General features: G+C 40.8%; 2 protein-coding genes across 2 annotated transcripts; both read right to left on the bottom strand.

Annotated features, from left to right (window-relative positions):
* Positions 1-4,963: 4,963 nt before the first annotated feature.
* Positions 4,964-7,727, bottom strand: LOC108440288 (high affinity immunoglobulin epsilon receptor subunit alpha-like). Its single transcript, XM_037535073.1, is given in 7 exon segments — positions 4,964-5,195; positions 5,277-5,546; positions 5,720-5,906; positions 5,909-5,959; positions 6,100-6,375; positions 6,504-6,539; positions 7,695-7,727. Coding segments are annotated over 6 exon segments (660 nt in total). The 5' UTR covers positions 7,726-7,727; the 3' UTR covers positions 4,964-5,195; positions 5,277-5,467.
* A 10,052-nt stretch (positions 7,728-17,779) lies between these two features.
* Positions 17,780-22,702, bottom strand: LOC119262501 (Fc receptor-like A). The gene is made up of 3 exons (XM_037534795.1): positions 22,588-22,702; positions 18,157-18,294; positions 17,780-18,066 (listed from the first exon to the last, which is right to left on the bottom strand). The coding sequence occupies exons 1-3, from the start codon at positions 22,700-22,702 to the stop codon at positions 17,780-17,782; spliced, it is 540 nt and encodes a 179-aa protein (XP_037390692.1).
* Between the last annotated feature and the right edge of the window lie 329 nt (positions 22,703-23,031).

The following is a 23,031-nucleotide window of genomic DNA, read 5'->3' as shown; positions in this document are numbered from 1 at the left end:
TTCAAGGCGTGTGGAAGACAAGCATCGAGAATGTTCTCTGTACTGGCGCCCAAGTGGTGGAATGACCTCCCACTGGCTGTCCGTACAGCAGAGTCTCTTGCTGTCTTCAAACACAGACTGAAGACTCATCTCTTTACACAGCACTTAAATGAACATTGAATTAAGTATCGTTTCCAATATATTGTGCTCCACTTGTATATCATATTTTATTGTATTGTGCTGTTTTGAAGTCTACTTTATTGTTGAATGCACTGTGTATTGAAGTTTATTGTATTTTATTGTATTGTATTGCATTGCATGGCACAGAGTTCTGTGCTCTTCTACGGCTCAGTCAGGAACCTTCCAAGCAAAAATATTCAGCCAAGAGTGTCCAGTGACCACTGATGAAGGACTAGAGGATTGCAGTGCTGAGGACTAGGGGATACTGCAGTGCTGAGAATGATCCACTACCCAAATAATGCCTGCTCTGTGGTGGTCCTGTGGGGGTCCTGACCATTTAAGAACAGGGTAAAAATGGGTTTACAAAGTATCCAGGCAATCATATGAACTACAGTCTGTATTTTATTATTAAATCTTCTCAGAAAGGCTTTATTTGAAATAAATTTTGAATGTAGAAATGAAGAGTTTTACTTAATGAAGTGTCAGTATATACGTGGGCACTTTAACCTGCTCATGGGCCTGTGGGCTACAAGTGATCATCCAGCCTTATTGTTTGACAACTGTCTTGTTTATTAACAAGAATGCAGATTTGAAGAATATAAAGTTGTGTAAATATGAATGTGATTAAAAAATGAGAAATTATATAACTATATGATATGATATGATATGATATGATATGATATGTTATGATATGAATGTATTTGCCTCTAAATGATTCTGCCGAGGCTTTTTTTTTTTTTTACTTACTTACTTTAGTCATGAGCTTAAGTGAACTTTGGCAGCTGCATATTCCAAAACACATTTCTTGAGGCAGCACAGGATAAATGCCATCGTATTACCTAAAAACACCATATGGTTTATTTGGCTTTCTGAATGGTGATTCTCGAGTATTTTAGATTTTATGTAGTATGACTGACCTCCAAGAGGTATTGTTATTGTAATTACCTTTTGTTTGGCCTGGAAATCATTTTATTTTCTTTGCATACACCAGCACATGATTTTATGTATCAGCATGTTTGTAGATTTTTTCATGGACTCTAGTTTGATTCTGCAGTCACTTTTGATCTTGGTGTGCTGAAATGCCCCTACTGGCAGTCAGTGGTACTACAGGCTAAATAATATCTAACAAAGATTTTATATGAGGCTCAAACTGAGATGAACACAAATGATCTGTGGAGTTCTCACAAGAGTAGCTAACATGCATAAACTTAACAAATTCACTTGTCTGTTTAAAAGCTGGAGATTATTTAGAAGCAATCACACAATATTTCATTAGGAGTCGAACATTTCAGCATAACAAAAGAATCTCTGCTTTCTCTGAAATGAATTTTATTTTTAATTTAATGTAATATCCATTTACATAATGATAAGTAAGAAAACTTTGTAATACATATCAACATTATTTATATATTTACAGTGACATTTCAAACATTTGTTTATTTTGTATTTTGTATTATATTTTTGCTATTTTGAAAGGATATTGAAATGACTATCAACAAAATATGAAAATATGAAAATAAAATAAATAGAAGTATTTCTATTCACACTGGATAAAAGTGTATAACTTGAAATGATTAAAGTTGAAACATGAGCAGGTTGTGAAGATAATGTGAAAGCACTGTAGGAAAACAATTGTAAGTCATTATACATTTTCTGTGAAAAGCAAACAAGCAACAAAACAAATAAACAAAAACACATTAAAATAGTTCACTCTGCTGATATATATATATACACAATTTTTTAAGCGCAAAAATGTGTTTAACTGTGGGTCAGTTAGTCTCTGTAAGTAACAGTTAAAATATTTTAATCTACTTCTGCTATTTAAATGAATAATCTTGCTCCTGCCAATCTTACTTAAAATAACAGTTATGGTTATAGATTTAAAACAGTGTGTAATCTGCAGTCACACTGAAAGAGTTCTTACCTCGAGCTCTGTAGCATTTGACCCCCAGAACAATGGATACCAGCAGATATGGAGACACTGCCATGAAACTACTGAGCAGACTGAACACTGAGAATGAAGCTCCTGAATTAGACACACCTGAAACACACACATGACAAACATTATGTTTTTCTATTGATTATACATTGTGGGGCGTTTGCTGAGAGGGACAGCACGAGCTCAGGGAAATTCAGTTCAGGGCGGCTCCGGGTCAATTTTATTAAATCTCTCAAAATAAGTGGTTAACAAGACCAAAACAATGATCCCTCTAAGAAGAGCATACAGTAATTTTAAAGGCGTGAAATAAGTTTCTCTTTACTGCTGTAGTTCTGGTCACAGGCAAGTTGGCCCAGGGAGTACAGCAGGTTTAGTCTCCTATGAAAGCCAAGAGAGAAAGAGAGGAAAAAAACAAGAAAAAGATGGGGCCGGCTCCACCAAGGTGTGAGGCAGTGCAGGTGGTGAAATCAACAGTGGCCAGATGTGTGGTGTTATTTTTATTAATCAATATTTGCAAAAAAACAACAAAGTTTATCCGTTTGAACATTAAATATCTTTTATTTATGTGTTACACCACGTCCCAACTTCATCGAAATTGGGGTTGTACATAATCATTAGAGTTTGAGAATAGAATAGAATAGAATAGAATAGAGTTCAACTTTATTGTCATTGCGTATGTCGCAAGTACAAAGCAACGAAATGCAGTTTGCATCCATCCAGAAGTGCTTAGCAGAAATATAAATATGTATGTTACAATGTACAGTAAGTATAGTATATACAGGTTAAAAATATGAGGGGGTATAGACATGAAGGTGGTTATACAGGTTATAAACAAGAATGTACAAGTTATAAATATGTAGGGGTATAAAGTACTATGAAATATGAATAAATATGAAGGGGTATAAAGTACTATGAACAGGTTATAAATATGAAGTATATGCTTGGAGCAGCTGGTCGTCCAGGTGAGATCCTCGGAGATGTGGACACCAAGGAACTTGAAGCTGTTCACACGCTCCACTGCCGTCCCCTTGATGTGGATGGGTGGATGTGGGTCAGCATTCCTTCTGAAGTCCACAATGAGCTCCTTAGTTTTCTCAGTGTTGAGCAGAAGGTTGTTTGTGTCGCACCACTCAGCCAGACGATCCACCTCCTCCCTATAGGAGGAGGTCTCATTGTTGTTTTTGATGAGGCCAATCACCGTGATGTCATCTGCAAACTTAATGATAGTATTGGAACCATCGACAGGCTTGCAGTCACAGGTGAAGAGGGAGTAGAGGAAGGGACTCATCACACAGCCTTGTGGTACACTGGTGTTTATGGTGGTGGTGGATGAGCAGTGGTTGTCCAACCGGACATGGTGGGGTCGGTTGGTCGGGAAGTCCAGTAACCAGTTGCACATGAGGGAACTAAGTCTGCCCAAGTCTGCGAGTTTTGTGATGAGTTTTGAGGCGATGACTGTGTTGAATGCTGAACTGAAGTCTACGAACAGCATCCTGACGGAGGTATTTTTATTGTCCAGGTGTGAGAGGACAGAGTGCAGTGCTATGGAGACTGCATCCTCTGTGCTCCTATTCTGGCGGTATGCAAATTGGTGGGCATCCAGGGTGGGGGGGGAGACAGGATTTGAGCTGTGCTAGGACCAGCCGCTCAAAGCACTTTGTGATGATGGGGGTGAGGGCTACCGGGCGGTAGTCATTCAATGGTGATGGTTTGGAATTTTTGGGTATCGGGACGATGGAGGTGGTTTTGACGCAGCTTAGTACCACAGCACGGGCCAAGGACAGGTTGAATATGTCCGTCAGCACTCCTGCCAGCTCTCCAGAACATGCTCTGAGAACACGTCCAGGGATGCCATTAGGACCCGCAGCCTTGTGGACTTTAATCCTGCCCAGCGCCGCTCCTACATCGGTGGGAGAAAGAGTCAGTGGTTGGTGGTCTGCAGACACATCTGCCTTGGTTGTTGGGTTCCCTCTCTCAAAACGGGTGTAGAAATTGTTGAGCTCGTTGAGGAAGGAAACATCAGAGGAGGCGGGGGAGGGGTTGATGGTCTTGTAATCTGTGATAATCTGGAGTCCTTGCCACATACGTCAGGGGTCTGAGTTGGAGAAGTGTTCTTCTACCTTCCCTTTGTAGTGGTGTTTGGCCTTTTTGATGCCCCTCTTCAGCTCAGCCCTGGCTGCACTATAGGCCTGTGCATCTCCCGACCTGAAGGCGATGTTGTGGGCCTTCAGCAGGAGACAAACATCCCGGTTCATCCAAGGCTTTTGGTTGGGGTACATGGTGATCTGTTTCTGGGTGGTGACACTGTCTATAGTGGTGGAGATGTGGTCCAGTACAGATGAGGCGTACTGATCCAAGTCTGTGTGAGTGAACATATTCCAATCAGTGTTTTTAAACTGGTCCTGGAGCACAGCGTCTGTCCCCTCTGGCCACACTTTTATTGTCCTCACAGTGGGTTTCACACGTTGGATGAGTGGTGAGTATCGAGGTGTGAGGAAAAGGGAGAGATGGTCAGATTGTCCAATGTGGGGGAGGGGTGTTGCTTTGTGTGCATTAGCATCCGGGGGGATATACACTACAGTGAGTATGATGGAACTTATTTCTCTTGGGAGATAATGAGGTCTGCATTTGACCATTATAAACTCCACATTAGGTGAGCATTGTCTCTCGGTAGTAGTGTCACAACTACAATTTATGGACACATGTGACAGTGTTGTAAGTAAAATAATTATAAAGTGTGAAGTAAAATAATTATAAAAGGTCTAGATAATGACAACTCAACTTTATTTTCAGTAAAACCACAAACTGTTGTACTCACTAGTCGTGTTTATCCAATGAGCATCACTATAGTGAGTGTAGTAGACTGGGTTTCCTCTCCCAGCTCTGCACCAGTACTGTCCTCCATCAGAGACACTGACTGAGCTGATGGTGTAGGAGTGTGTTTCAGTCTTGGTCTCATTCTCAGGGCTCTGTGTGTGTTTGGACCAATAAAACCTCCATCCAGCAGACTGATCCAGCTCACAGTACAGAACCACTGGATTTCCTATCAGTGCAGCTCCTTTATGGCTTGATGTGAGTTCAGGTTTAGGTGTTTCTGCTGTTGGAGATGAAGCACGCAGTTCAGACCATGAAGAATTCACACACTGATCTCAGAGTCTTTATCACAGTAATTACTCACCTTTAACAGTGAGATTCACTCTGTTACTGAACTGTGATGATGAAGGTCTGTAATCTCTCTCTCCTCTACACCAGTACTGATCCTGATCTGCTGCTGATCTGATGGTGAAGGTATTTGTCTGAGACTGACTGACTGCAGTTCTCCTGCTGCCTTTATACCACTGATATCTCCAGTTACTGTGAGACTGTATCTCACACTTCAGAGTCACTGACTCTCCAGTGAACACAGGACTCCATCTGGGTTCTACAGTCAGTGTAGCTCTGGGTAAAGCTGTGAGAAAAAAATGTAGAACATTTTCCAGCTTCTCAGAGTCAATGTGACCTTATATAGCTTATATATCTACACTGAATGTATTGCAAGACAAGTCAATGGATATTTGTGTGAATAACAGATTAATCCAATCACCAGATACAGTCAGTGTAACAGCATCACTGATCTCTGACCTCTGAGAGTCACTCCTCCTCTCTCCTCTACAGGTGTATTTACCACTGTCAGACTCTACAACGCTGAGGGAATATTCCCTTTTCACATCAGAGGAATGAACTGGACGGTTACTGTCACCATCTTTATACCAGCTGTATCTCCACTCAGTGTCTGTGTGTCCTTGTATGTCACATCTGAGAGTCACTCTCCAGTAAACATCTGTCCAGTAGGCACCAGGGTCAGTGAAGCTTTTGGTCTCTCTGTACAATTACATCACATCGATATTACTGTAAAACTGCCAATAACACACTGCTCTGGAAATATCTCTATTAATAAATACTGTTACTACTAATGATTATTCTACAATGCATGTTAGAAGAGACAAAGATCAGACATGTACCTGTTACTGTGAGAGTCACTTTGTTACTCCAAAAAGTCTCTATTCAACCACGTTTCTCGGAAACATAACAATAGTATTTCGAACTCTGATCCACTGTGATGCCTCTTATGATGTAATAGTTTTCATCTGTGTGATGAAATTGAGTGTTCTCTCTGTACCAGTAGAATGTCCAGTCAGTTACTCTCCCTTTTGGAAAGGAACAAGTGAGTGTGACGGACTCGCCACTGAATATTTGTGACCAGTTAGGCTGCACAGATAAAGTTGGTTGATACCAAGCTGTAAAAAATAAAAAAGAAAACATAAATCTATTACTGATCAGAAGGCAAATTCTGTTTGATCATGCATGATTAACATGTTTTAGCTCAAATGCACACAATATAAACAATTTTCCACTTGTAAATTACCTTGAGCATGTCCAGATTGAACAAGTGAAATCAACCCTAAAACAGGAAGACAGACATACATCACAATGTTAAAATAGAAATCCTATTTATCTTTAAGAAAATGCATGCAAGCAACATAGTACTTTATGAATAATAAAAATAAACAGACTATTAAAGATATTTTTCACTGCACAAGACTCAATTTTCACCGCAATCCAAACAAAGCCGCTAATATTTTATAGTGCACAAACAGGTCACTTAAATAAATGTGCTTGAAGTGTGAAAGTGTGGTTCAAATGAAGTTTTTTTCACCTTATGATTGCTGTGTTCTGGTGCACCAGACCAAAGCAATGTTTTACAGCACATTAAAGGGAAACACTGTTAAAAGCACTCAATCACTGGATCATGAACGTGTTTAGCAGTTTGTGATAAAAACATTCAGAGCATCCTAGAAACCTCCACTAGCCAGAATGATTAAACTCAATCTTCCCACAAAACTCATTGTACATGATCTACTGATCTACAGTACAGATTAATCCATTCACATTCACATATTCGAGAACTCTAAAACTCTCTAAAACTACTAAACTTCTCTAAAACTACTAAAAATGAGTTCTGGCAGTCAGCTACTCTTGCTTGGTAATTTCCCTCTCTCATTCCATGTCCCAGCATTTGCTTTAATGGTGTGAATAAGTTGCTTTTTGAGTTATTTTCTTCTCCTAGCAGCTTGGTTGCTGCCATTACAAGGAAAACAAAAGTCAGTTAGATACATTATCAGAGCAAGTAGAAATGGATATTTAGGCTTGTGTTCTCACCACATAGTAAACTTTGTAGGATAGGAAACTGTCAATTTAAATCATTACTGTGATCCTGCATGGCTAGAATATCTAGCCATGTTGTCAAATTTGAATTCAGGTGCCACCTAGTGTTACTTAGATAGCCAGATAGCAACACTGAAAATGTCTTAGACCTACAAAAATGTATCAATTTACCATACACACTCTTCACTACTACAATTTATTAACAAAGTTTGAAATGTACTTTGTTCATTTATGGTATCAAAGTCTTTGATATTAACACGTTTAAACCTTTAGAACATGTGTGCACATCACACACAACGTCACCACTTACACACTCAGATTAAATATTAGTATCTTCATACAGCACTACAGCTCTCACTCTGCTGAAGATGTAAAGAGAACATTTACTCACAGAGTATTACAGAGAGTGACCTGAACTCCATACTGTTCCTGTTACGACTGACTGACTGAACAACGCTCTGTATTCAACATCTGTCACTTCCTGAGAGAGAGAGAGAGAGAGAGAGAGACTGAAGAGGAAGAGGGAGAGAATAACACAGAGTGTCCGAGATGTTTAACTCTAGTAGCACACAGTAAAGCCGACACTTAAAAAATCCTGTCTGTGCGTTGATGTCTTGGTGGTTCTAACTCAACTAATGTGAATTGCAATGCACATAAACAGTCTATGTTCAGCTTTAGTGCATTCTCCAGTACATGAAGCAGAAGGAGATGTTGTGTATATATATATAGTTTAGTAGGTTTGAGGTTTTTTTTTCTTAATAACAATAATACCTCTAAATCTAGCCATGTATATTTGTGATAAAAACAATCTACTTTTATCTCCACTGTTAGCTTTCATGTTAGCTCATCTCATAGAGTAGCCCCATCACTCAAACATCCCCCTTGTTAGACAGATGCCAAGTAAGCAAGGTACACAAGAGGACATAGGGTGCCTTTTCTAATAATAGTCTCAAGGAAGCAAAATGGAGTTCATAAAGTCTATTGAGCCTATCAAAACAAATCATTAGGCACTCGATAGTTAACTTAGGTAGATTTTCTTGAATGTTGATAAACCAGTAAGGTTAAATAGGACTGCACACAACTTGTATTTGTGATTAAATCAGTTTTATAGTTTGAAAATTCTGAAAAATATATACCCATTTTGAATTTGATTCCAACAACATTTTCCAAAAAAGTTGGGACAGGGGCAACAAAAGACTACTAAAGTTATTTAAGGCTAAAAAAATTAAAAATCTGGCGGTTGATTGGCAAAAGATCAGTAGGATGATTAGGTATAGAAGAGCATCCCCAAGATTCTTTTAGAGGTAAAGATGAGAGTTTCACCACTCTTTGAAAGATTACATGAGCAAGTTGTGTAACAATTTAAGAATTACATTTCTCAATGTAAAATAGCAAAGAACTTTTTCTTTTTCTTTTTTTTTTTTGCTTTTCATCATCTACAGTATTTAATAACATTAAAGGTTCAGAGGATCTCAAGAAATCTCTATATGCAAAGGACAATTGCAAGTTAAGTTAGAAATGAAAAATACAACAAAGGAGATCCTAAACTGTTGAACAACAAGAATGGGAAAACATTTCATTTTCACCACTACAGCAGTCAGCAGTTAAAGTTGTTACAGCAGTTAAAGTTGAGGAATGCTCAAAAAACTCCTGTTTGGAACATTCCACAGGTGATCAGGTTAATTGGAAACAGGTGAGTGTCATGATTGGGCATAAAGGGAGCATCCCAGAAAGGCTCAGTCGTTCACAAGCAAGGATGGGGCGAGGTTCACCACTTTGTGAACAACTGCATGAGCAAATAGTCCAACAGTTTAAGAACAACATTTCTCAATGTGCAATTGCAAGGAATTTAGGGATTTCATCATCTACAGTCCATAATATCATCAAAAGATTCAGAGAATCTGGAGAAATCTCTGCAAGTAAGCGGCAAGGCAGAAAACCAACATTGAAAGCCCGTGACCTTCGATCCCTCAGGCGGCACTGCATTAAAAACCCACATCATTCTGTAACGGATATTAACCACATGGGCTCAGGAACACTTCAGAAAACCACTGTCAGTGAACACAGTTCGTCGCTCCATCTACAAGTGCAAGTTAAAACTCTGCCATGCAAAGTGAAAGCCAGATATCAACAACACCCAGAAACGCCGCCAGCTTCTCTGGGCCCAAGCTCATCTGAGATGGACTGACGCAAAGTGGAAAAGTGTTCTGTGGTCTGACGAGTCCACACTTCAAATTGTTTTGGAAATCATGGACGTTGTGTCCTCTGGGCCAAAGAGGAAAAGGACTGTCCGGATTGTTATCAGCGCAAAGTTCAAAAGCCAGCATCTCTGATGGTGTGGGGGGGTGTTGGTGCCCATGGCATGGGTAACTGATACATCTGTGAAGGCACCATTAATGCTGAAAGGTACATACAGGTTTTGGAGCAACATATGCTGCCATCCAAGCAACGTCTTTTTCAGGGACATCCTGCTTATTTCAGCAAGACAATGCCAAGCCACATTCTGCACATTTTACAACAGCGTGGCTTTGTAGTAAAAGAGTGCGGGTACTATACTGGCCTGCCTGCAGTCCAGACCTGTCTCCCCTTGAAAATGTGTGGCACATTATGAAGCGCAAAATACGACAACGGAGACCCCGGACTGTTGAGCAAATGAAGTTGTACATCAAGCAAGAATGGGAAAGAATTCCACCTTCAAAGCTTCAACAATTAGTGTCTGCAGTTCCCAAACGCTTATTGAGTGTTGTTAAAAGGAAAGGTGATGTAACACACTGGTAAACACGCCCCTGTTCCAACTTCTTTGGAACGTGTTGCAGGCATCAAATTCAAAATGAGTGAATATTTGAAAAAAATAATAAAGTTTATCTGTTTGAACATTAAAAATCTTGTCTTTGTGGTGTATTCAATTGAATATAGGATGACGATGATTTGCAATTCATTGTATTCTGTTTTTATTTATGTTTTATACAACGTCCCAACTTCATTGGAATTGGGGTTGTAAATAAAAATTGCGGTCAAGTGTATTTATTTATTCAGTAACACTCATAGGTAATTAAATAGACATAAATAATGGTGACAAAGTGTTTTACAACTTCAAGAAAATTTGTTCACACGTGCAATATAGGTTGTGTCAGAATTGTGGATAATTTGGCTTTACTTGGGAGTTAACAGGATGTCCACTGACCCCAGCACCACCCTTGCTCAGTATTTTAGTGGTCTTAAGTAGTTTTCTGAGCAGCTGTTGTGTGTGTGTGTGTGTGTGTGTGTGTGTGTGTGTGTGTGTGTGTGTGTGTGTGTGTGTGTGTGAATTTATCATTTATTTAACCTGACTAGAGGAAACTGGCCACATCAACACTTCCTCTTTCATACCTCCTCCATCACAGTTAAACCCACACAGCTGAACTAAAGGCCAAACCACAACCACTCACTCATCTTTGCTCTTACAACTCTGACATTCTTATTGATGAATGTATTGGAAGGGTTTCTACTACTAAGTATACTCTTGCTGTGTTTTTTGTTCATGAGATCAGGTACATAATGATGCCTTATGTGCTTATTATATGTTTCAGTGTGTTTTACTATGAAAAACTAGTTTGATTCTGCAGTTCCTGCTGATCTACTGAGATAAACAGAGCTCTAGATCCTGACTTGATTCTGGTCATGCTTCTGTTCTGATTTGATAAAGAGGGATGTTTTCTTGTATATGGATGATCTTCCCTGATTCACATCTGAATAGAGCCTCTGAAAGTGCATTGTTTTTTACCTACAAATCAGGTGATTATCAGATTCTGGGCACTTGATGTTATGTGGTGAGCACTAGTGTCATGATTTCTCCCCCCTCTGGAGAAACTCTACTGCTCCCTGGTTCCACCCACTGTCATCCCATACCCACATGTGCAGCTTTTAGGCATTTAAGGCCTTGTTTTCTCATACTTGGTTATTTAAATAAAAATAAAAAACATCTTTTTTGGCCTTTTGTCCACATGCCGGGAAAATTGAGTTTTTGTAACATTAAGAGTCTGCACCAGTACTTCCTTTGTTTACATGATGGTGGATGCAGTCAAATAGTGCTAACAGGGCACGTTACTTGTTTACACACAAATTATATGTACTACACTGTATTGCAGAAACAGAATGTGCTATGGAGGTCACTGCTATATCCAGCACTCCTATGACACAGAATCCACTGTCAGCATTGCCAGTTTTGGACGAAACCTGGTTGGACCTCTACTTGGCAAGACAAGTTTGAAAATTAAGTGGTTGGTGAAGAAAAATGACGAGAGAATTTTCGCTTATCAAGGACATCCTGTGCAAACAGGATTTTTTCTGAATGAATGAATAAAAGAGGAAAACCTCTGTTTTAAAAAATACATGTGTTTTTGTGGAATAGGCCTAAGACTCTTATTTGTTCCTGTGTTTTGACCCCTCCTTGTCTTTTTGTTTGATTATGGATGTCTCTAAAATGGCCTGCCTGTGTTGGCCTCTGCCCTTTTTCACCTGCAGCCAACCTATATGTATGATATGTTACTACCAAGTACCATTTGATAGCATCTAGTGCTCACCAAAGTTCTTTTAGAGGCTCTGTACAGCTGCTTCTTATTGACTAAAAAAACCTTTCATTGAGATGAACAGAATTGATATTGTGGAGATCTCACAATTGCTCCTCAGTTCAGGGTTTCCATGGATTAATAGTAATTAAAAGATGATTCCTAAAGAACAGGTCATGTTAAACTATTTCAGAGCAGTCCAGTAATTATAAACTAACCATTGATAAAGAGCTAAAGCAGTGTTTCTGAACTCTAGTCCTGGAGGTCCAATGCCCAGCACATTGCAATGCTTTTCCTGCTTTAACACACCCACTTCAACTTAAAGAGCTGATTAGTTGGATCAGGCATGTTGGGAGCAGAGAAATAACTAAAATGTGCAGGGCAGGGGGCCTCCAGGATCAGGACTGAGAAACACTGGGCTAGAGGATGATAAAACTGATAAAGTCAAACACACACGCAGGGAAACACAAAGCATCTCAAAGCACATATCCATGTTTTTACAGTCAGTAAAATAGACATGAATACAGGTCACATTTGAGCCTGAGAGTGCATTGTTATGTGGTCTAAAAGATATTATTTTTGCTTTAAGGTCTTAAAAAAGCACTAAAAGGCACTGAATTTGACTTTTAAAATTGTGCAGCAATCCTTCAGTCACTAAAGCTACGAAATTGTATAAGCTATAAAATAAATCACGACCTGGAAATCAAGATGATCCCACACAATAAGCAAATCAGTCAAATGATTGTCTTCAGATATTAGAATATTTTTGTAATATTTATTTGATCTATTTTGTCTATTTTAAAGTTGGAGTGCATTTTTAACTACACTGACTGCTAATGATCTAAACATGACCAAGTATCATTGCATTCATTTTTTCTTTCACTTAAAAAGATAATAATTTAATAATTTACAATATGTCAAAATAATGAATAAAAAATAGTGAATTTTAAAAAGAACAAATCCTGTGCAACTTTAATTGTAAAATAAAATAAAAGCTAGTAAAAAGTAAAATCATCAGTCTGAGCTGAAAGAAAAACAAAATAAAAACTAACTACCAATGTTATACATGCCCTCTGCTGGTAAAAAATATTATTGCGGTTTGAAGTGACAATTTGAAGGGACAAAACCTAGTTGGACTCTAGTTGGCAGGACAAGTTTGGAAAAAAAAGGTTGTTGAAGTCCTGCACAGAATTTTCAGTTTCTTTGCTGAACTAAACATCCTCCCATCATGTGTGGTCTGATGCTGCAGCTTCATCTGTCTTGATCGGGTGCCCACTGTTCATCAGCTTTCTGGACTAGTTTAACCATCATAGAGCTTCCTGTTGTTCGGTGCTGTGCAAAGAGCCTCACCTGCATGAGCTGACCCTCCTGATGATGCAGCTGTTCTCATATTCATATTAAAATAAAGTAAGCCAAAAATAATTTCAGTTTAGATATCAGTCAAGAGGATGAATCAAGACATCCCTAATTAAATTTTAAGATGATTCCTAAGGAACTGATTATTTTATATATTAAATCTATTCTATATATTATTTATTATTTTATATATTAAACTATCCTGCAGACAGTGGTCCTGTGGTGAAAAACTGACTATGCACAAAAGGCTGGAGGATAATGTCACGATTGGCCCCTCCCAGTCCTGTCCATGTGTTTGTGTTTTGGTTTAGTCCATGTGCGTTTGTTTTGGTATCTGTAGTCCTGCCCCTCGTTTTGTAACTCCGCCCCTTATTGTTTTCACCTATTCCTCGTTACCCTTTGTTACTTAAGCCCTGTGTTTGCACTTTGTCTTTGCTGGTCTTTGTATCGGTCTTTGTCCTTGTGCTGTTGGACGTTTGCTTTGTTTGAATATCTGTTGTTGTTTGTTTCTGGTTTGTCATGTCTACCCTACGATCTGTACATGTCGGTTCTTTGACCCTGGACCGTTATGACCCTGATTTTGGATTTGCCCTCAATAAAAGTCGCTTACCTCCGCTACCTTGCTCCTCGTTACAGATAATAAAACAAACACCCCCAGAGGGGATAACTCAATCTCAAGGCATTCATCCATTCTCTTGATATCAGTTAGGTTGAATAAATTAGACATTAACACAAGTCATATTAAAGTTGGTACGTGCTGTTGTGCAGTTCAAATGTTATTTTTGCTATGTCCTTACCGAAATACCGAGTTTGATTTTTTTTTCAATTGTGCAGCAACACCATTTTCACTGAAATTAACTAACTAGATTATTAACCAATGGCAGGAAGTCATGATCCCACTCAAGAAAATAATCAAAAATAATACTCTTAGTCTCTTAGATACTGTGTAAAGGCCTGGATGTCACAAACTACAACCCAAAAATTCTCACATAAACTACATTGCTAAAAGTATTTGCTCATCTGTCTTCACATGCATCCTCCTCTGGTCAAACTATCTACTTCATCAAAAATGTTGGAAGATCATAGTACTATATATTCTATGATAAACCATTTCCCTTAAAAAGTAAAAACCTTAAATGTACTCACTGGTCACTGTGATGTTGACAGGATTGCTGCTCTCTCCAGATTCAGACTCACACCAGTACACTCCAGTGTGGGATGTGCTGAGGGAGCTGATGTTGCATGTAGATCCTGTAACTGATCCCCAACCTGATGAACAATCTGACACCTTCTCACTGTGTGTGTATCGTCTCACTCTCCATCCAGTAGAGTCACTCTGTCCCTCACAGCTCAGTGAGACAGAGTCAGTAATAAAGTGTTGAGTTCTGCTGGGACTGACTGTCAGAGAGACTGGACGAGAAACACCTTAAACACAGAAATGTCCGACCAGATAGTTTATTATAATTATTGTCTTGTTATAGATGCTGAATTCTGAATACATTTAACCTGGATGGATTTACACTACCCTCCCATCGACCCACCACCGATGGGAGGGGCAGTAGTAGGGGTGCGGTGCATTGTGGATCGGGCAGTGTCCGAAGGCGTGGGCCTTGGCGTTCTGATCCTCGGTTGCTGAAACTGGCTTTTGGAACTTGGAACGTTACCTCACTGGTGGGGAAGGAGCCTGAGTTGGTGCGCGAGGTTGAGAGATACTGGCTAGATATAGTCGGGCTCACCTCAACACACAGCTTGGGCTCTGTGTCCAATCTCCTTGAGAGGGGCTGGACTTTATTCTTTTCTGGAGTTGCCCATGGTGAGAGGCGGCGGGCAGGTGTGGGCTTTCTCATAGCCCCTCGACTCGGCGCCTGTATGTTGGGGTTTTCCCCGGTGGACGAGAGGGTAGCTTCCCTACGCCTTCGGGTTGGGGAACGGGTCCTGACTGTTGTCTGTGCTTATGCACCAAACAGCAGTTCAGACTACCCAGCCTTCATAGAGTCCTTGGAAGGGGTGCTTGAAAGTGCTCCTCCTGGAGACTCGATTGTCCTACTGGGGGACTTCAACGCTCACGTGGGCAATGACAGTAAGACCTGGAGAGGTGTGATTGGGAGGAATGGCCTCTCTGATCTGAACCCGAGTGGTGTTCAGTTTTTGGACTTCTGTGCAAACCATAGTTTGTCCATAACGAACACCATGTTCGAACACAAGGATGTCCATAAGTGCACATGGCACCAGGACACCCTAGGCCGCAGTTCAATGATTGACTTTGTTGTCGTGTCAGCGGACTTGCGGCCATGTGTACTGGACACTCGGGTAAAGAGAGGAGCTGAGCTGTCAACTGATCACCACCTGGTGGTGAGTTGGATCAGGTGGTGGGGGAAGATGCCAGTCAGACCAGGCAAACCCAAACGTATAGTGAGGGTTTGCTGGGAACATCTGGCAGAAGAACCTGTCAGATTGATCTTCAACTCACACCTCCGTCAGAACTTCGACCAGATTTCGGGGGAGGTGGGGGACATTGACTCAGAATGGGCCATGTTCCGCTCCTCCATTGTTGAAGCGGCTGACTGTAGCTGTGGTCGCAAGGTAGTTGGTGCCTGTCGGGGCGGTAATCCTCGAACCCGGTGGTGGACACCCCAGGTGAGAGATGCCGTCAAGCTGAAGAAGGAGTCCTACCGGACATGGTTGGTCTGTAGGACACCAGAGGCAGCTGGCAGGTATCGACAGGCCAAGCGATCTGCGGCTTCAGTCGTTGCCAAGGCAAAAACCCGGGTGTGGGAAGAGTTCGGTGAGGCCTTGGAAAGTGACTTTAAGTCGGCTCCGAAAAGATTCTGGCAAACCGTCAGGCGACTCAGAAGGGGAAAGCAGTGTGCCACTAGCACTGTATATAGTGGAGATGGTGTGCTGCTGACTTCGACTGAAGACGTCATTGGGCAGTGGAAGGAATACTTTGAGGACCTTCTCAATCCCACCAACACGTTCTCCAGTGAGGAGGCAGAGTCTGGGGACACGGGAATAGGCTTGTCCATTACTGAGGCCGAAGTCGCTAAGGTAGTTAAAAAGCTCCTTGGCGGCAGGGCTGCAGGGGTGGATGAGATCCGTCCCGAGTTCCTCAAGGCTCTGGATGTTGTGGGGCTGTCTTGGCTGACACGCCTTTTCAACATTGCGTGGACATCGGGGGTGGTGCCACTGGATTGGCAGACTGGGGTGGTGGTGCCCCTTTTTAAAAAGGGGGACCGGAGGGTGTGTTCCAACTACAGGGGAATCACACTCCTCAGCCTCCCTGGTAAGGTCTATGCAAGGGTACTGGAGAAGAGAGTCTGGCTTATAGTCGAACCTCGGATTCAGGAGGAGCAGTGCGGGTTCCGCCCTGGTCGTGGAACACTGGACCAACTCTTTACCCTCTCCAGGATTCTGGAGGGTTCATGGGAGTTTGCCCAACCAGTCCACATGTGCTTTGTGGATTTGGAGAAGGCATTCGACTGTGTTCCCCGGGGTATTCTGTGGGAGGTGCTTCGGGAGTACAGGGTACATGGCTCTTTGCTACGAGCCATTCAGGCCCTGTACAAACAAAGCAGGAGTTTGGTTCGCATGGCCGGCAGTAAGTCAGACTTTTTCCCAGTGAGAGTTGGACTCCGTCAGGGCTGCCCTTTGTCACCGATTCTATTCATAATTTTTATGGATAGAATTTCTAGGCGCAGTCAGGGGATGGAGGGTGTCCGGTTTGGTGACCTCAGGGTCACATCTCTGCTGTTTGCAGATGATGTGGTCCTATTGGGGACATCAGGCCGTGAACTTCAGCTTTCACTGGATCGGTTTGCAGCTGAGTGTGAAGCGGCCGGGATGAGGATCAGTACCTCCAAATCCGAGGCCATGGTTCTCACGCGGGAAAGGGTGGAGAGCCCTCTCTGGGTCGGGGATGAGCTCTTGCCTCAAGTGGAGGAGTTTAAGTATCTCGGGGTCTTGTTCACGAGTGATGGTACAAGGGAGCGGGAGATTGACAGGCGGATTGGTGCTGGGTCAGCAGTGATGCGGGCTCTTTACCGGTCTGTTGTGGTAAAGAAAGAGCTGAGCCATAAGGCAAGGCTCTCGATTTACTGGTCGATCTACATTCCCACCCTCACCTATGGTCATGAGCTTTGGGTAATGACCGAAAGAATAAGATCGCGAATACAAGCGGCCGAAATGAGTTTCCTCCGCAGGGTGGCTGGACTCTCCCTTAGAGATAGGGTGAGAAGTTCGGTCATCCGGGAGGGACTCGGAGTAGAGCCGCTGCTTCTTCACGTCGAGAGGAGCCAGTTGAGGTGGTTCGGGCATCTTGTTAGGATGCCTCCTGGACGCCTCCCTTGGGAGATGTCACAGGCAAGTCCACCGGGGAGGAGACCCCGGGGAAGACCCAGGACACGCTGGCGTGACTATATCACCCAGCTGGCCTGGGAGCGCCTCGGAATCCCTCCCAGGGAGCTAGTGGAAGTGGCTGGGGAAAGGGAGGTCTGGGCTTCATTGCTCAGGATGCTGCCCCCGCGACCCGAACCCCGGAGAAGCGGAAGATGATGGATGGATGGATGGATTTACACTAGTTTTTCTCACATAGTGGCTGTGCATCACTGTACTGTGTGTGATAGGCTGTTTCTCCTCTCATTGCTCTGCACCCATAAACTCCTGTGTGATTAAGAGCTGCAGGGCTGAGTGTGTAGGAGCCTCCAGCTCCTCTGCTGCTGTCTAAGAGGAGCTCATCTTTATCTCTGTACCAGCTGAATGTCCAGCCTGTAGAGGAGCCTCTGACCTCACAGCTTAGAGTCACTGAGTCTCCTTCAGTCAGCCAGCTCTGTGGAGAAGCTCTCAGTACTGCCTGACCTCTGTCTGTTACACAGAAACACAGAGTTAATTTACTTAGACACAATAACAACCTCACCTGATGGAATGATATCACAAAACAACCCACAGACTCACCTGATACAATCAGTGTAACAGCATCACTGATCTCTGATCTCTGAGAGTCACTCCTCCTCTCTCCTCTACAGGTGTATTTACCACTGTCAGACTCTACAACACTGAAGGAATATTCTGTTTTATTATCGGAGGAATGAACTGGATGGTTACTGTCACCATGTTTATACCAGCTGTATCTCCACTCAGTGTCTGTGTGTCCATCTGAGAGTCACGTTCTCTCCATTAAACATCTGTCCAGTAGGCAATAGGATCAGTGAAGCTTTTGATCTCTGTGTACAATTACATCACATCAATATTATTGTAAAATAGAGAAAAACTGCTCAGAGAAAAACTGCTCTGAGAATTTGAGATCTGTCAATTAAATATAGTAAGAATATACTTTAATAGTAAAAGGCCACAAATACCTATCACTGTGAGAGTCAGTGCATCACTCCACAGAGAGGCTCTTTTGTCATGATTCCCAAAACAATGGCATTTGTATTTTGAACTCTCAAGCACTTTGATGTCTCTTAAGACATAACAGTTTGGTGTCACCACTGTACCAGTAGTATTTCCAATCAGCTATACTCTGTCCTGGAATGGAACATGTGAGTGTGATGGTCTCTCCACTGAATATTTGTGGCCAATCACCACACCACCCTGTAAAAATAAAACAGCAAATTGTCTTAAGTTCTGTAAGAGATACTTTTTCAATTTTTTAATCAGTGTCTGTCCCTGCGACCCTGAGGTAGAAGCAACTTTGAAGAAGCAGCATTCCCAGTTTGGATTTGGAGTTGTGATACAAAAAATGTATAAATGTATGTATAATACTAAGGCATTTTCCCCTTAATTGTACTTAATTTCTAAAGCAATTTCAACAAAACAGCTGCTGAAATTAGATTCATAATGCCAAGCCAATTTAACAGTTAGCAATTTGTCTCAGTGCTCATCACAAAAAACCCCCAAAAAATCAACGATATCAATGAAACAAGACAACAAATAGAACATAAAGAATAAATCAACAAATAAGCACAAGGCACATCAACCCTAAACATAATGGAATTTTTGCTGTAGATCTATTAAGTATTCATATAATCCTGAAATATGTGTTATTCAGACACAGTCTTCAGATCTCGCTTTAATTGGTCTAAGCCCTTTTCCCTGAAGGGTGGAGTGTTAGGAAGGTGTTTCTGGGGTGCTGATATCCAGAAAGTATTTTCTGAGTTTTCTCTTAGATTTTGAGGATATCAGGCAGCTCACAGCCAATGATTTTCAAGAAGCTTTTGTTCATTGCTGTATTTAAGCAATAGAACACAAAAGGCAGTGTGCATTATTGCTAATATTGTCATTAGATCATCACAGCTGTGATGTTATAGTGATAATAAACAACGTCAAGTGTTCTATTGTTTTTATACCACAGTTAAATAAATAAAGCAATAAATTAATAAACTGGGACGTGAACATGTCTTTTAATGTTTTAATGTTAGCAGTTCCTTCTGCCAAATTATATTTCCTTAACAAACAGCTTGTTGCTATGTAACAGTAGGAAGCTCCACTGAGCAGCTTTTCTGTTTTATGGCTCAGTCCGATTTGGTCAGACTCTGAAGATCAGTCTACATGTTTGGGGAATGGTATTGGGTTCATTTCTGGCTGATTCCAGGTTGTTTAGCTGTTCTTCTGTCACAGCTGCCGACTGAAAAGCTGCTCAGTGGTGATGACAGTTTGGGAATTTAGTGTAGCCTCATCTTCAGAGTCTGACCAAATCAGCTATGAGGCAAATGTGATCTTAAAAGTATCCATTTTTTGTTTGTGCATAAAATAAGGAGTAAAAACTTTCAAATGGCTCGAGCATCTCCTACACCTATCAAACTCTTCATCTCTGCGGAGTGATACAGTGTTTATGAAAAACCTGTGATATTATGGCAAAATATCAGTACAGTGAGAACGCCTCTCAACCAATCAGCTTGCGTGTCCAGAACTAACTGTTGTATAATTCAGTTTGATGAACGATCAATGATAATAAATGCGTCGCTTTGATAATAAAAGTAGTAGTTACACTTTACTAGTGACTATGTGTGAACAAATCATGAATAAACATAGTAATTATCTGCTTCTACAAGGAAGGGATTCTGCCTGCAGTAGTTATTTTGGATAACTGGATGTTCCCAGAATGAACAGACAGATTAACTAATGTGGTAACTAACATTATATACCAATTTATTAAATGAGGCTATCTAATATAGTAACTAACATTAACATAGTAAATAAGATTAACTGATTAACTAATATAGTACTTAACACTGATTTATATAGTAGATAAGATAAACTATTATACTAGACAGAGGCTTGCTGGCCAAAATAATGTTTTTTTTTCTTTGCAAAATGTTCAAATCATCAAAACAAAACACTAAACCCACGACAAGTAAACCACGAGAGCATAAACAACAACCAAAACAACACAAAATACAAGTTTTGATTTCACAGGTTTCAGCCTCCATTATTCTGCCAGTACTTTAAACAGATTTAGAATGTACCAAAGCTTAAGAATAACACAATGTGAAACATTTCCTGCCCTCTTTTGTTAATCAGTTTTATATAATGTTAGCCTTACCTGTTATCTATTACTCATCTGACAGAAATGGTCTAAAACATCTTTTAAAATGTTACATCAACAACTGATGGTGACTGCTGAGTTAACAAGTGTGCATTATGGTACTCAAAGTATTTATAAGTATGAGAGTATTTTCCTTTTTTTTCACAGTTAATCAATGAACTTTGGTGTTTTGTATGAGATCTTGGTAAAGTTTTAACTAATATAGCAAATGAGGTTACTAATATAGTAATTAAAATGAACTAATAAAGTAACTAATGGTAACTTTAACAATAAGCAATATTAACTAATATCATAAGAGTAATATGATTCAGAGGTGGCCTAATATGAAAACATATTGAATAGGTTTTCTGTAGTTGATGACAGATGCATTTTGCTTGCTCTCTTTGAGTGCATGTTTAAATGAAGAGCTACAAGCTCTAGCCAACTGAGCTGAAAACTGTTATCATCTTTGCTTACTGCCCTAGGCTGTAGCCCTTTAGTGGGGACTGAACACTGTATATATCAATATTTTTGAGTATGAATTTAGGCTACTCCTCTGTGCTTGTGAGTGCAAGTGGTTCATTGAAGCAGAACTTACATTGTGCTATTTTGTATGCATGTGTGTGTGTCGGGGGGTATTTCTGTTCTATGCTTCTGAAGAGAGATCATCTCTACTTTAGCACTCCCCCCCCTCCTTTTCTGTAAAACTCATACAGCTCAACCAACTAGAATAATAATCAAACCACAACCACACACTTCTGCTCTCATCTCTGCTCTCAGACCTTTGATATTGTCACTGATTAATGTGATGGAAGGGATTTATTTATTAGTGCGTGTTTGTAGATTTTGATATGAACTCTTGTTTTATTCTGCAGTTACTGCTGACCCGTATGTGCTGAAACGCCTCTACTGGCACTCAGTGCTACTAGAGGGTCAGGGCTGGCTCCAGCCTTTTGGAGGCCGTAAACAGATTTTTGGAGGGCCCCTATCTTACTACCTGATATAGTGGAAAACTATAAACCTTTTATTAACAGTGATTACAAGCGCTCTAAAGTTCACTTCTCTGAAGTTTGCTTTGAGCTATACAGTTCCTCTTGTCACACAAACCCACACTAACTACCCCATAGCCCACACATCTGAAACATACTATCTAATATAGATGTTAGATTAGCTCAATTGCCAAGATATGATTTTTGTGACCAGATATGTCACTTTAGAACTCCGTGCATCCAGGGGGGACCCCTTTCCTGTTTTTTGCCTATGGCCCCAGAATCTCTAATCTGCCTCTATGAATCTCAGGAAATTCTGGAGAAGAGGCCACTATATCAATGAAGCCTTTACCACAGTTTGTACTCAGGGTGCATTCAAGGTGCTCTGATTGACACAATGAGAAATGGGCCTTGTGGTCTTTACAGGTCTGTGTAAATGAGGACTGAAGGACTACAATCAAATCTGATCAACTAAAAAAATGGTTTTAATAGAAGTTATATCTATTAGATTGTTTTATTAGTTTTGCAAAGTGGATCTTTATGTTTAACATCACATCACACATCCCTAAACAGATTTGTACTCACTGCACTTCATTTTGGATCACTTCACTTCGGGTCTAATTCCTCCCACTCAGCCAATGTAAACATTAGTAACATTAGCAAGTGCACTGAACAGCACAGAGACACAGCATTGTATTTCCACATGACAGTAAACTAATTGCCAAGCTACTGTGGTGAGGAGCAGATACTATGAAGCAAATGTTTATAGTCTTGAATGCTTACTGTTAGTTTAATATGATTGCAGTTATTTGGCATACTTAATACTGTATAAAATATTTTAAAAATCACAAATATCCAATCAGAATGTACCTTTGTCCTTGGATTTCTTGTTTTTTGTTATGACCTCTGAGTGAGTGACATCCCTGAGCTTGTCTGCAGCATCACTTGATACAGAATATGGTGTGTTAGTCACTGCATATGCCATCTTTGCTTTACAGTAACTGAGAATAATTGACAGGCTCATGCAGATGTGGACCACCTGGAGCCCCTACCTGATCCCATTACTGAGGTACTGGCACCTAAAACCCGGTCAGGGCTGACTTATCACAATGATGTCATTGCCACATTCTTGGAAATTCCACCAATGAAACAATGACATCTCTTTAAGAAAACATTATGCTCCATAACACAGTTCTACTGAACAACCTAATATAATGTTGGGCCAGGCTCTGGAAGGTCAGGTTTGAAAGCTGTTCACGTGTTTACCTTCTTAAACTCTCTCAAATGCAATTCTTTTTATTGTTGTCGATGTAG

The sequence above is a fragment of the Pygocentrus nattereri genome, chromosome 2 (genome assembly GCF_015220715.1).
Source record: "Pygocentrus nattereri isolate fPygNat1 chromosome 2, fPygNat1.pri, whole genome shotgun sequence".
NCBI classification, from domain to species: domain Eukaryota; kingdom Metazoa; phylum Chordata; class Actinopteri; order Characiformes; family Serrasalmidae; genus Pygocentrus; species Pygocentrus nattereri.
The sequence above is the reverse complement of the archived record's forward strand: the minus strand, read 5'-3'. Positions and strand labels throughout refer to the sequence as shown.

Coding starts and splice junctions, on each gene's coding strand:
- LOC119262501 (XM_037534795.1), bottom strand. CDS start 22,702: ATGGCATATGCAGTGACTAACACACCATATTCTGTATCAAGTGATGCT. Junction 18,295..22,587: donor CAAGAAATCCAAGGACAAAG/GTACATTCTGAT, acceptor GTAACCATCCAG/TTCATTCCTCCGATAATAAA. Junction 18,067..18,156: donor TGTTACACTGATTGTATCAG/GTGAGTCTGTGG, acceptor TCTGTGTAACAG/ACAGAGGTCAGGCAGTACTG.